The following is a 13,192-nucleotide window of genomic DNA, read 5'->3' as shown; positions in this document are numbered from 1 at the left end:
ATGAGGTAGATAAAATGACCATTTGTGCCAAAACAGTCTCACTTATATTGTATGTGTTACAATTGCTGCAATATTAGAAAGGCATATTTAATTTTATCTAACAGTGACAAAATGTATGTAATCAGATTGAGAAACTACACCAGAATTGGGCTCTATTTGTATTAAAAGCTTTTTCAGTATTAGGCAATGACATTTTAATTTTTCATGAAGCAAAACATTTGGTGAACTATGATGAGGTCACTGATTCTTTTAGAGAAAGAAAAGCACACCTTGCAAGCTGTAGCAAGATTAGAGAGAAAAAATGCTGGGACCTAAGGACTGAAGAAATGTTTACTGTCTTGCTTGTCTCTTGCCCTTACTGCTTTCATGTTTCCTATATTGAATTTCTTATCACTCAAAAGAGAAAGTTACAAGCTAACAGCTTCTCAAAAGTTCTTATTCTCCCAGTCACAAATAATCCCACCAAGTATTAATTGAGTTTTTTTTTGGGGGGGGGGGGGGTTGGATGTCAAACCAGTTGACTGGGAGCACGAGAGGCACCACAGGACACTCTAATTTTCACTGTCCTGAATATAGGGTTTATGGCTTCCATCACAAAATATACACATTTGAATTCCACAGAGCGAAATACAGTGCTGTATGATGAGGCATGCCACTGCACTTTGGCACACTTAAGACCGCATAACTTGTCTTACATTTCGATGAACATATATGTTTTATATTCAAACCCTTCAGAAAGATGTGTGCTACAAAATAAACATATTTTTGAAAATCAACTTTTTTAAAATTTTTGATGTTTTGTCTCAAATGCTTGGGAGGGGGGGGGGGGGGGGTGAACACCAATATCAAGTTTTTGCCTTGGTTCAGAAATATCATAGATAGATCCAGGGCTATTTCACTCCCAGACTCTGCTGCATCTGTTATCCATACTGTAGTAAAAATGTGTCTGCTAGAAATCTAGAACATGTACTCTCTTGTGACAATCTGCCACTCTGGTTGCATAATGGTTTTAGCATAGGACAACATTTATTTAATTTTTATTTATTTATTTATCCTTTATTATCCTTTATTTACCCTTTCTCTGCTGGATCAAGAATTATTTTCATTTCATGCACTGACAGGTACTGTTTGACAAAAATATAATTTATTACAAAATTATTCTAGGGCTATTTCATATTAGATTAGATTTTGTAGTTTTTCTTTTGATACAATAATAGTATTGCAATTGTTTTGAAATGTAATGCACATAAATTCATTAACACTGTAATAACAGTTTTCTATTAGAAAATTTTTCGGACATTTTTTGAAAATATTTTTATTGTTTATTTCTCTTGAGACTAAAGGGAGTTTTTCAAGGGTTTTGGTCCAGTGTATAACCTTTTTTTGTGTAGGTTCAGGGAAGAGGTTCTGTTTCCTTGTGTCATGGTTGTGTTGTGTGCTGTCATCTCTAGTATCAGCAGAGTATTTGAGTTTGGACCAACAGAGGAGTTCGTGTAAGTATATACTGGGTAAAGTTAGTATTTTGAGAGCTTTAAATGCTGGTTTACATGAATCTTCCCATTTACGGTTGGCTATCATTCTTATAACTCTTTTTTTGTAATTTAAATACTTTATTAATGTTTGTTTTTGAAGTATTTCCCCACAAAAGTATGCTATAACTTAATATCATATGAATTAATGCATAATATATTATTTTCATAATGCCTGTATCTTACAGGTAGCTGAGTTTGTGCTGAGCTGAGTTTCCCCTTCATACACTATACATGCTTATCCTAGTTTACACTGGTCCCTTTAATCCCGTAAACAAACCAACCTAGTTTACATTTTCATCGATATTTCTGCCAAGGAATTTTGTATATTTGGTGTTCTCTGCTAAGCAACCATCTATGCATACCTTCACTGTGAAAGTTTTGAAGTCTGAAGTTTACACAAAGTGTTTTAGTAACAAAGTTTTTTAGTAATATCAATAAATCTTTGGATGGCATTATTCACTTCTACATTGGTTTCTATTTCTAGCTTTTCTGTGTCTTTATCCTTAAACAGAAGAGTTGTGTCATCTGCACTAGTTTACTATATTACCATACCTAATCATATTTGGGATGTGATTTGTGTATAGAATGAAGAGTGTTGGGCCAAGAATGGAGCCTTGTGGCACAGACAAGTGTAAAATTCTTGCTTTAGCTCTTATTTTTTCACCAGTAGTTTTTGTAATTTCAGTATATTGGTTCCTATTTGTCAGGTACGAGAGAATCCAGTCTCCTGCATTTCCTCTTATGCCATATACTCCTAATATTTCTACTAAAGTTTTCTGGTCTACACAGTTGAATGCCATTGTTAGATCCAGAAATATTCGTACACATTTATTTTTAGGGTCCAAGTTTGTTATGACATTTTCGATGAGATCTATTACTGCATCTATGATGCATTTATCTTTCTGGAAGCCAAACTAATTCTTGTTGATTGTTTCATATTTCATGAGAAAAGTGATGAGTCTCTGTGCATAAGCTCATTCAAATATTTTTGATATTACTGGTAAAAGAGCTATAGGCCTATAATTTTCTGGATTGTATTCATTCCCCTTTTTATGTCCTGGTTTTATCAGTGCTGTCTTTGAGCACTTTGGAAAAGTTCCTTCCAGGAATGATGAATTGATTAGTTGTGTGTTAATTCCACATGACTTTGTTTGTTTTGGGTTTTTTATTATCTTTAGTGTTTCTTCTTCTGTCGCTGGGGAAAGTGCCATTGTTTTTCCATGGGTATTAATAAATGTTTTCCATGTGTTATTGTATTTTTTGTTATTTGTTTTTTCTTTTGGTTTTTGGCCTACTGTGGCAAAATAGTCATTGAAGAGATTTATGATTTTATTCTGTTCAGTTACAGTTTGTTTGCTGATCATGGACTGTATTTTGCTGTGTTCCTGTGAGTTAGAGAGTTTGCAATTTGTATTTATAATAAACTAACAAGCCTTGCTTTTATTATCAGCACTATTTATGTACTTTTTTGCTTCTAGTTGTTTGGCTACTTCCAGTACTCTAGCATACATTCTTTTATATTTTCTGTAGTAGTCTTTAAAGTTTTCATCAGTGCTAGTTTTATGTATTCTGTGCATCATTTTTATCTTGTTCCTAGAGACCAAAATTCCTTTTGTTATCCATTTTTTGTTTTTATTTGTAGTTTCAGCTTTAGTTTTTACTACTGGGCATGTAATACTGAGATGGTAGGGAAGTATGTCAATAAAATAATTCACTTTATGATCCTCTGATGGAGAGTCTTTCTCCATTATTTCCCATCCTCCTTTTTCAAGTTTTATCCTAAGGGCTGTTAAGTTTTGTTCACTTAATCTTCTTTTTTGCCATATTTATTGTGTCTTTTCATTTGTGGTGATATGATTTAGACATATTTTTATTGCATCATGGTCTGACAGGGCCGTTTCTATAACCTCACTTTTGTACTGAAAGTATCTTAAATTTGTGAATATGTGATCTATTTGAGTACAGGAGTTAGCAGTTATACATGTTGGAGTAGCTATTGCACTCTATAAGCCAGCGAGAGCCACAATTTTCTTCTTCTTATCGGCAATAGTTTCTAATATATAAACTACTTTTGAAGAGCCAAAATGTACTACAATAAATAAAATGTCTACAAAATGCCACAGTGTAAAATGTACTTGTGGTGACACAGTCACAATTCCTGAAATCCATCGCCATGGCTGTGGCTTGCCGAGGAGCACCACAGTCCTGGGTCCATGGATAAACTATGAAAATCCTCCACATTAAGCCACACACAGACAGACCTGGCCTGAAGATAGATCGGTAAGACTAGATCTGACGGGGAGGGCCTGCGCATTAGTGGGAAACAACAGGCTTCAGAACGGGAGGCCCAATCCATTAGAGATACCCACAGAAATTGACTACGTTTTTGGCCCATTGCAGAAATCCACTCATGTGGCCAGCTATTCATGTGTCACAGACACCATGTTAATGAAGTGAGGCCATGGTGATCAATCCATGTGACAGAAAATTTGTGTGAATACCTTGAGAATCAATACTAATGATAATAGGTAGCAACTCTCTGTAAAGATAATTGCTGAGCTGCAGACAGGCACATAGAAAAGACAATCACACTCTCAAAATTAAATTTTTGACCATAGCCTTACTCAGAAAATGAGAGCACACACACATTCGCACAATCACTCAGACACAACTCATGCACGCTTGACTGCCATCTCCAACTGCTTTGTATACAGCCTCTGAGAATCAGATCCAAACAAACCACTCCTCACACCTCTCTGTCTCTCATTGGCAGGCTACCCTAGCAGCAAGAAGTGGTGGCAGCATCGACTGCAAGCTGAAGGGAGTGATAGGAAGGGGAGAAGCAGTAGGAATGAGAGAGTAGGGAAGCAGCGCATGTACTCAGCTGCACCTAGCCAGCAACGATGCATGACATCTCAATAAATAAAACATTTCATCTACTGAGACAAAAACAAGGTTTTTCCAGATTTTTTTCCAAATTCCTCTGATATTTCCCTGGCACATTTGAAATTCGCTGATTTCCAGAACTTGTGGCAGCCCTGTGTATTATCCAGTACCAACAACAACAACAATAATAATAATAATAAATGTCATAGTAATTACACAAGGCAGTTCGAATTGGTTTGCCCATACCATCTATTCTTTACTTAATTGTGATTAATACTCATTACGTTTACCAAAATAGAAATGAACAAAAGACTCTCTTTCTCACTGTGTCTGATATTGCTTTATGTCTTTAAACTGGATTACATGAGTATGTCTCTGAAATGAGCCACAACTTACTTTATGAAATGGCACCTTTGCTCCATCAGCTGTTCCTTCAATTTCTCTCACATACTGAGGAAAGTTCTCACGAACTGAGGCCAGTGTTTCATCATAAATTTTCTTGCCTTCAGGAGTTTGGTAAATTGGAAGAAACACTTTATTCAGTTCATCTGATGTATCCAAGTAACTGTGTATGAGTCCACTAAATGTACGACCCTGGTAAAAAAGAGGATATTCATTAATAAAATACCATATTTCATCAAAAAATAATTTGTGACTATAACTTACTTCCTGTACCACATTCAAGCACAAATTACAATAGCACATTATGTTAATAAACTAAAAATATTCTGCCTTATTAGCCATGTGGTCTAATGCACTGCTTTCCAGGTGGGAAGACATGCCAGTACCCGGCACAAATCCACCCAGTGGATTAGTGTTGAGGTCCGGTATGCTGCCCAGTCTGTTGATGGTTTTTAAGGTGGTTTTCCATCTGCCTTGGAAAGTGCGGGCTGGTTCCCCTTATTCCACCTCATTTACACTATGTCGGCGACTGCTGCGTAAACACTATCTCCACGTACACGTACACTATAATTACTCTACCACACAAACATTGGGGTTACACTCATCTGGTGTGAGATGTTCCTGGGGCGGTGGGGTGGGGGGGCGGGTGGGGGGTGGGGGCATTGGGGCCGAACAACACAATAACCCTGGATTCCGTGTGGGGCGGCGGTGGGGTGAATGGACTGCTGTAGCCTGTTGTGGGGTTGTGAACCATTGAGGGCTATGGCTGGGACGAAGCCGCTCCATTGTTTCTAGGGCTCCAGTTCTATACAATACAATACAACTAAAAATATGCTTCTTAGAAGATACATCAGTAACAACAGAAGTGTTAGTAATTTTTGATAAGTAAGTAATGAATAAATGTTTATTTTTAATTATCTTAAAAGTTCAGTGCAAAATCATATTAAATCTGTCACCTACTGTTGTTAATTATTTTTTAGTTTTTGATGATTATGGGAACATCAAATAATAATGATGAACATTTCTAAAAGATTAAGTATGTGTACTAGATTGAAAAGTTAAACTAGATGTTTGACATCTGTGTACAACACGTTACCACATCAATATACATTACAGGCTGTCAAAAATCTTCAATCAGTCACCACTTTTTCTTTCCATTATTTCAAATTCAAGGGCGCTCATGCACACTTGGGTGAATGAGCTCTACTGGAAGAAGGGACATCGTGGAGGTTGCGGCTAGTTCTATTTCATTTTATTCTCTCTTTTCTTCCTGTCCATTCTGTTCCTGTCCTCTTTACTCAACATACAATTATTTTTCCATAAAGGCCAAATTACAAAAAAATCTGTAGAATTGCTGCAGGTACTCAAATGCCACCTACCAACTGGTGTATGAAAAATTTAGAAAAAACCTTCCCAATTTACTCAAAAAATTATACTTCTTATTACATTCAAGTGCATTGAAATCATCATGAGATACTGACTCCCATTTCTCCCATCCTAATACCGGCACCCCTTTCTTAACAGCCTTTACCCACTCCACACTAAAATTACCTTAGGTTTGATGGGCGAAGACTTCCAGGATAAGAAGCCACCCTCATTCTGCCAACGGTCTTGTCAAAGAGGGCGGAGGAGCGGACAGAGGTTCAGAGCACTGTCTTGTCCTTGGGGTGGAAGAATCAGCAATGCTCAACAGCAAGAGGATGAAGAAGGCAATGGAAACCACTGCATTAAAGACACATAATGTGTATCCATAGGACATTTGGCCTGTAACTGAAAAAGTATCATGATGATCTCTCCATTGGCATTCAGGTCTGTGGGAGGGGATTGTCAAGGAGGAGGTGACCATGAGAAAAAGATTGAATAATCAACAAAAGGACAACATTCTATGATACAGGGTGTGGAATGTCAGAAGCATGAATGTGGTAGGGAAGCTAGAAAATCTGAAAAGGGAAATGCAAAGGCTCAATCTAGGTATTGTGGGGGCCAGTGAAGTGAAATGACAAGAAAACAAGGATTTCTGGTCAGATGAGTAGCGTAATACCAACAGGAGCAGAAAATAGGATCAGTTATGAATAGAATGGTAAGGCAAAGAGTATGTTACAGTGAACAGTTCATTGATACGGTTGTTCTTGCCAGAATTGATAGCAAACAAACTCCAACAATGATAGTTCAGGTATACATGCTGACGTCGCAAACTGAAGATGAAGAGATAGATGAAGTACATGAAGACACTAAAAGGGTAATACAGTACATAAAGGGAAGTGAAAATCTAATAGTCATGGGGGACTTGAATGCATTTGTAGGGGAAGGAGTGAAAGAGAAGGTTACAGGAGAATATAGGCTTGGGACAAGAATGAGAGAGGTGAAAGACTAATTGAGTTCTGTAATAAATTTTGGCTAGTAACAGTGAATACTCTGTTCAAGAATAACAAGAGGAGGAGATATAATTGGAAAAGACTCAGTGGTATGGGAAGATTTCATTTAAATTACATCGTGGTCAGACAGAGATTCCGAAATCAGATACAGGATTGTCAGGTATACCCAGGAGCAGATATAGACTCATATCACATGGTATTAGTAATGAAGAATAGGCTGAAATTCAAGAGATAGTCAGGAAGAATCAATACGCAAAAAGTAGGATACAGAAATGCTACGGGTTATGAGATATGCTTGAAGTTCTCTAAGGCTACAGATACAGCAACAAGGAATAGCTCAGTAGACAGTACAGCTGAAGAGGAATGGAGATCTCTAAAAAGGGTAATCACAGAGATTGGAAAGAAAAACATAGGTACAAAGAAGGTAACTGTGAAGAGACCATAGGTAACAGAAGAAATACTTCAGCTAATAGATGAAAGAAGGAAGTACAAAAATGTTCAGGGAAATTTATGAATAAGAAATACAAGTCACTGAGGAATGAAATAAATAGGAAGGGCAAGGAAGTTAAGACAAAATGGCTGTGTGAAAAATTCGAAGAAACTGAAAAACGAAATGATTATCAGAAGGACTGACTCAGCCTACAGGAAAGTTTAAACAACCTTCGGAGCAAGGGTGGTAACATTAAGAGTGCAATGAGAATTTGACTGTTATATGCAGAGGAGAGAGCAGATAGGTGGAAAGAGTACATTGAAGGCCTCTATGAGGGAGAAGATTTGTCTGATGTGATAGAAGGAGAAACAGGGTTCAATATAGAAGAGATAGGGCATTCAGTATTAGAATCAGAATTTAAGAGAGTTTGGAGGACTTAAGATCAAATAAGGTAGAAGGGATAGACAACATTCCATCAGAATTTCTAAAATCACTGGGGGGAAGCACAAAACGACTATTCATGTTGGTGTGTAGAATGTATGAGTCTGACAACGACCATCTGAATTTTGGAAAAATATCATCCATACAATTCCAAAGACTGCAAGAGCTGACAAGTGTGAGAATTATTGCACAGTCAGTTTAACAGCTCATGCATTGAAGTTGCTGACAAGAATAATATACAGAAGAATGGAAAAGAAAATTGAGGATGTGCTAGTTGACAATCAATTTGGCTTTAGAAAAGGTAAAAGCACCAGACAGGCAATTCTGATGTTTCAGTTCATAATGGAAGCAAGAATAAAGAAAAATCAAGACATGTCCATGGGATTTGTCAATCTGGAAAAAGCATTCAACAATGTAAAATAGTGCAAGACGTTCGAAATTCTGAGTGAAATCTGTAGGGAGAGATGGGTAATATACGATATGTACAAAAGCCAAGAGGGAATAATAAAGAGTGGATGACCAAGAACAAAGCGTTTGGGTTAAGAAGGGTGTATGGCATGGATGTAGTCTTTCCCCCCTACTGTTCAATCTGTACATCGAAGAACCAATGATGGAAACAGAAGAACAGTGGAATTAAAATTCAAGGTGAAAGGATATCAATGGTACGATTCGCTGATGACATTGCTATCCTGAGTGAAAGTGAAGAAGAATTACATGATATACTGAATGAATAAACAATCTAATGAGTACAGAATACACATTGAGAGTAAACTGAAGAAAGACAGAAGTAATGAGAAGTAGCAGAAATTAGAACAGCAAGAAACTTAACATCAGGATTGAAAGTCATGAAGTAGATGAAGTAAAGGGATTCTGCTACCTTGGCAGCAAAATAACCAATGACATATGGAGCAAGGAGGACATCAAAAGCAGACTAGCACTGGCAAAAAGGGTATTCATGGCTGAGAGAAGTCTACTAGTATCAAACATAGACCTTAATTTGAGGAAGAAATTTCTGAGAATGTACGTCCGGAGCACAGCAGCATTGTATGGTAGTGAAACATGGACTGTGGGAAAAGTAGAACAGAAGAGAATCAAAGCAAATGTCAAAAATTAGGTGGACTGATAAAGTAAGGAGAGAGGAGGTACTGCACAGAATCAGAGAGGAAAGGAATATGAGTGAAACACAGACAAGGAGAAGGGACATGATTATAGGATATCTGTTAAGACACCAGGGAATTACTTCCATGGAACTAGGCTTAGAGCAGTGGACACTATATCTGTGTTGCAGGAGTTCTCCAAATATGTTTACAAATTTGTCAGAACTGTTACAAACAAATAGGCTTCCACTGAGTTGACCAAAAATAGATTTCCTGAACAATTTTCTTCTGTTACACCAACAAATGCAAAACAAATCACGGACCAATACTCTTCTATTAATTTATTCATTCACTTTTTACCACAGATCCCATCAAGAAGTAAAATCAGGGATGAGGAATGAGTAAAGTTATACTTTAAGAAAAGGGAACAACTTTTACTAACTTAATAGTAGGCTGCATTATATTATATATAAATAATCATTGAACTGTTTGTTAAAAATTCCTGCTTGTCTCAGCTAAACTAATTAACAGAAAAGTTACTAAAACAAATGGTTCCTCAGTTATACTGAAATTCTGGTAATTAATCTCTTATTGGTCTTTAATATTGTTATTTTTAAATGAAACAATTAGATATATCTGTAAGCCACAGGCTTGCTCACAAAACACTACCACTTGTCATGTACCTGGTACACTTTTCCACCCTGAAATTTAGGTAAATTGTAGGAATGACTGGTGAGGTATTTTTTATTTTCTTTGAGCTGGTGGCAATTCTCTGCTGTTTGCTTTGTGTTAGACGGGAGCCTGTTGAAAATGTTTGGTCAAATTACATTTCCCTACTCTGAACCCTGGGGATGGAGCCAAAGTCTGCATGAAATTTTTGTGTGTATCTTGTATTGTGATTATGTAAATCACACTAAATCTTGTACTGCTGAGAATTTCAAAATCCTTAAAGAGATTTCTACAAGGTGCATGGTTATCTAATTTATACAATATTCAGTTACTTGATTTAGAAGGATAAATACTTTCTTTTCTTTTACTGTGCTGTCCCAGAAGATAATGCCATTACAAATGATAGGGGTGGAAAATTTTCAAAAGATGCTTACAGGCTTGCCATTATGGAAACACTATCAGAGGTATTTTGAGTGTAAAATATACTAAACTGACCTTCTTGATCAATTTATCTAATTGATGCAGTCATCTTTGAAAGGACCTTACTCCAAAATCTTAAGTTTCAGGAACCAAGGAAAACATTCTGTGAGTGAGTGTATGGAGTGCAACAGGATGGGCTTTCTGATGTGTAAAGAACAGAATGAAATGGGTATTTTGGTATTACTGCAGTTGCGAAGTTTTTCAATCTCTTTGAAAAAATAAGTCCAAAATATTGGAATAAGGTCCTTTTCTTGAGGAAGTAATTCATTTGCAAGGTCAAGTTACTTCTTTAATAGTGTTTTAAGACGTTCCTTTTTTAAGTAATAGTTTTTTTCAGTATTGCAACTCTAATCAAAGCGCATACAAAACAGTTTCAAAATCGTCATCATCAACAGCACTGTTATGCACAGGTCATTTCATCAAACCACCATAGAAAGTGTTATATTCATGCAGAATATAATCAAGTAAGTGTTGTATGTCTTGCATTTTGTTCCCATTAATAGCCACTGGTCCTGTGAAAGTCTTTTCAAAAATAAAAACAGAAGGCACTTGTGGAAATGAAGGATTCTTGGTACTTTCACTTGTTTCTGACCAATATTTGTCACTATTTCACATCTCACAATACTGTTCAGAAATAGTAACAGCTGAACCACAGAAATTTAGTGCATAGTGAATCATATATTTGATAGATGAAATGCAAATATGATCACTATTGAAAGGGCATTATTTCACGAGTGAAGTTCTTTCAAAATGTCTTGGTATATAGAATCTGGTACTGTTCTTAACTTATTTGGTTGAAATTTGGAATAATGCCCTTAAAAAAAGGACTGTATCAGTTGATGACTGCTTTCACTTGTCCTCCAACTGAGTGATGAGATTAACACAAAGCTTTTTTAAGTGTGCAGCCATTATTCGTACTTATGTTGCCAACAGGTCATATTTGCTTGTTCAGAACTGTATAAATTGAGCTTTTATTAGATTAAGATTTTTTTTGGAAGCAAATGTAGGCCTGTTGAGTTATCAACTTGTGTATGCCAGAATAAGGCAGAGTTTAGATCCTTCATTATTATGTTTGTATCATCAGCAGTTTTGCATCCATCCCTTAAAGTCATTGGTAGATTATTTACACTACTCTACAAGACTTAAGCATGAGGCAGATGAAGTAACACAACACATTAACTACTTGGTGGAAATGAATGAAAATGCAGGAGCATGTTGCTAAAAGTCTTCCAGTCACACACAGAAAACTGGATGTCACATGCCACGAGGTCAGCACCAGATGACCGTTACACTGTGCAACAGGTAAGAAGGGACCCAAGTCAAATATCAAACGCAATTGCAATCACATTTACCAGGAATGAAAGGCACACAGTCTTGCTCTCCACAGTGGCATGGCAACTGCATGGGGATGATCTCTTTGTCCGAAGAATAGTATGTTGTGTTCAAAGAGATTTCAGGATACGATATTTCAACTGGACGGTGAGCCATCGAAGACTGATGAAGACCTCTGCCCCACCTTATATCATATGCTGATAGTATTGCTGTGCATACATCAGAGTCACAGTGACATAAGGACCATAATGCCTGTTGGCAGTGTCCTCATTCATGGAACTGCAAAGATCAGCTGTCTTCAGCACTGCCTCTCGCCACAGTAATCAGAGTATGTTGTGTTCTGTAGATGTCTGTACACTTGAAGCAAGTGTATGCAAGAGCATAGGGAATGGATCAACAAGGAGTAAGGTCGCGTGCTCTTCTCAGATGTGAGCAGATTCAGTTTGAGTAGTGATTCTAGTCATACCCTCATATGGAGATGTGAGAGTACGTAATGCACCCAGGAAAATGATCAAACATGATCATTTTGGTGGTCCAGATGATATGGTGTGAGCAGACATAATCTTTGATATTGGTACACCCACCAGTCAACTACATTGTGTCTCTGTACTCCTTAGCCATGAGTATTTTTTCAGGGTTGAACTCAGCCCTGGCTTCATTTTCATGGATGACAATGCATGAGCACATCAAACAGCGTACGTGGAGTGCCTTTTGGAATGAGGGGATATTCGATGAATGGACTGGCCTGCCTGTTCCCCTGACTTAAATGCATTCAAGCATGTGTGGGATGTGTTTGGGACATGCACTGCAGCATGTCCACATGCAGCAACGACCATCCAGCAATTGTCAGTCATGCTCGTGGAGGAATGACGGAACGCCCCAACAAAAGAACTCCTCACCAACCTTTGGCCTATTGTAATGACCAGGGGACCATAATAAATCACAGTGATTTAAGGGTAGTTCTTGTCTTTAAATAAAAGTGTAATTTCTGTTGATCTGTGTATTTCTTTCAATTATCTCCGGTACTATATTGCAGCAGTTGTTTCTATGTATGGTCCAAGTTTCATTGAGCTATGCTGCTTGGCAGTGACACATCATCTGATATGCACATCATGTTTTGGACATCAGTGTTCATAGGTTACAAACATAAACACAGCCAGAACTGAACCTCCACATGTTACAAGGGCTCATTCAGAGTTTAATTTTATTTCTGTAGTATAGAGTGCCCCTGAATGGGTCAGGTGTGCACCACACATCAGAGGTGTTACCCAGATAACTGACCATTTGTGGGGTGCACACAAGGGCTTTTTAGACTAGGCTGTAGGAAACCCAGAAGCATCAGTGTAAGATGAAGAGAAATGCCTCCCAAAGGTAAGAGTAGTGGTTAATTGCCGAAGTATTTTCAACACAGTGCCTGAGTTCAAAATGCTCCTGAAAAGCAGTGAAGCCCACATCATGCCAGGTACAGCAAGCTGGCTGAAGCCTGAGATTGATAGCAGTGAGATTTTTGGGGAAATTTAATAGAATTCCAAAAGGATACAATAATGG

General features: G+C 37.4%; 1 protein-coding gene across 3 annotated transcripts in view; it reads right to left on the bottom strand.

The window, feature by feature from the left end:
* Positions 1 to 13,192, bottom strand: part of LOC124711684 — a 316,172-nt gene that overhangs the window by 103,708 nt on the left and 199,272 nt on the right. For all 3 annotated transcript variants that reach the window (XM_047241901.1, XM_047241886.1, XM_047241894.1), the window contains exon 4: positions 4,815 to 5,012. In XM_047241901.1, coding sequence (XP_047097857.1) covers positions 4,815 to 5,012 — 198 coding nt within the window. The remainder of the gene's footprint in view (positions 1 to 4,814; positions 5,013 to 13,192) is intronic.

Source organism: Schistocerca piceifrons, chromosome 1 (genome assembly GCF_021461385.2).
Source record: "Schistocerca piceifrons isolate TAMUIC-IGC-003096 chromosome 1, iqSchPice1.1, whole genome shotgun sequence".
In the NCBI taxonomy this organism is placed as follows: domain Eukaryota; kingdom Metazoa; phylum Arthropoda; class Insecta; order Orthoptera; family Acrididae; genus Schistocerca; species Schistocerca piceifrons.
Note: the sequence above shows the minus strand (reverse complement) of the source record. Positions and strands in the feature narration are given on the sequence as shown.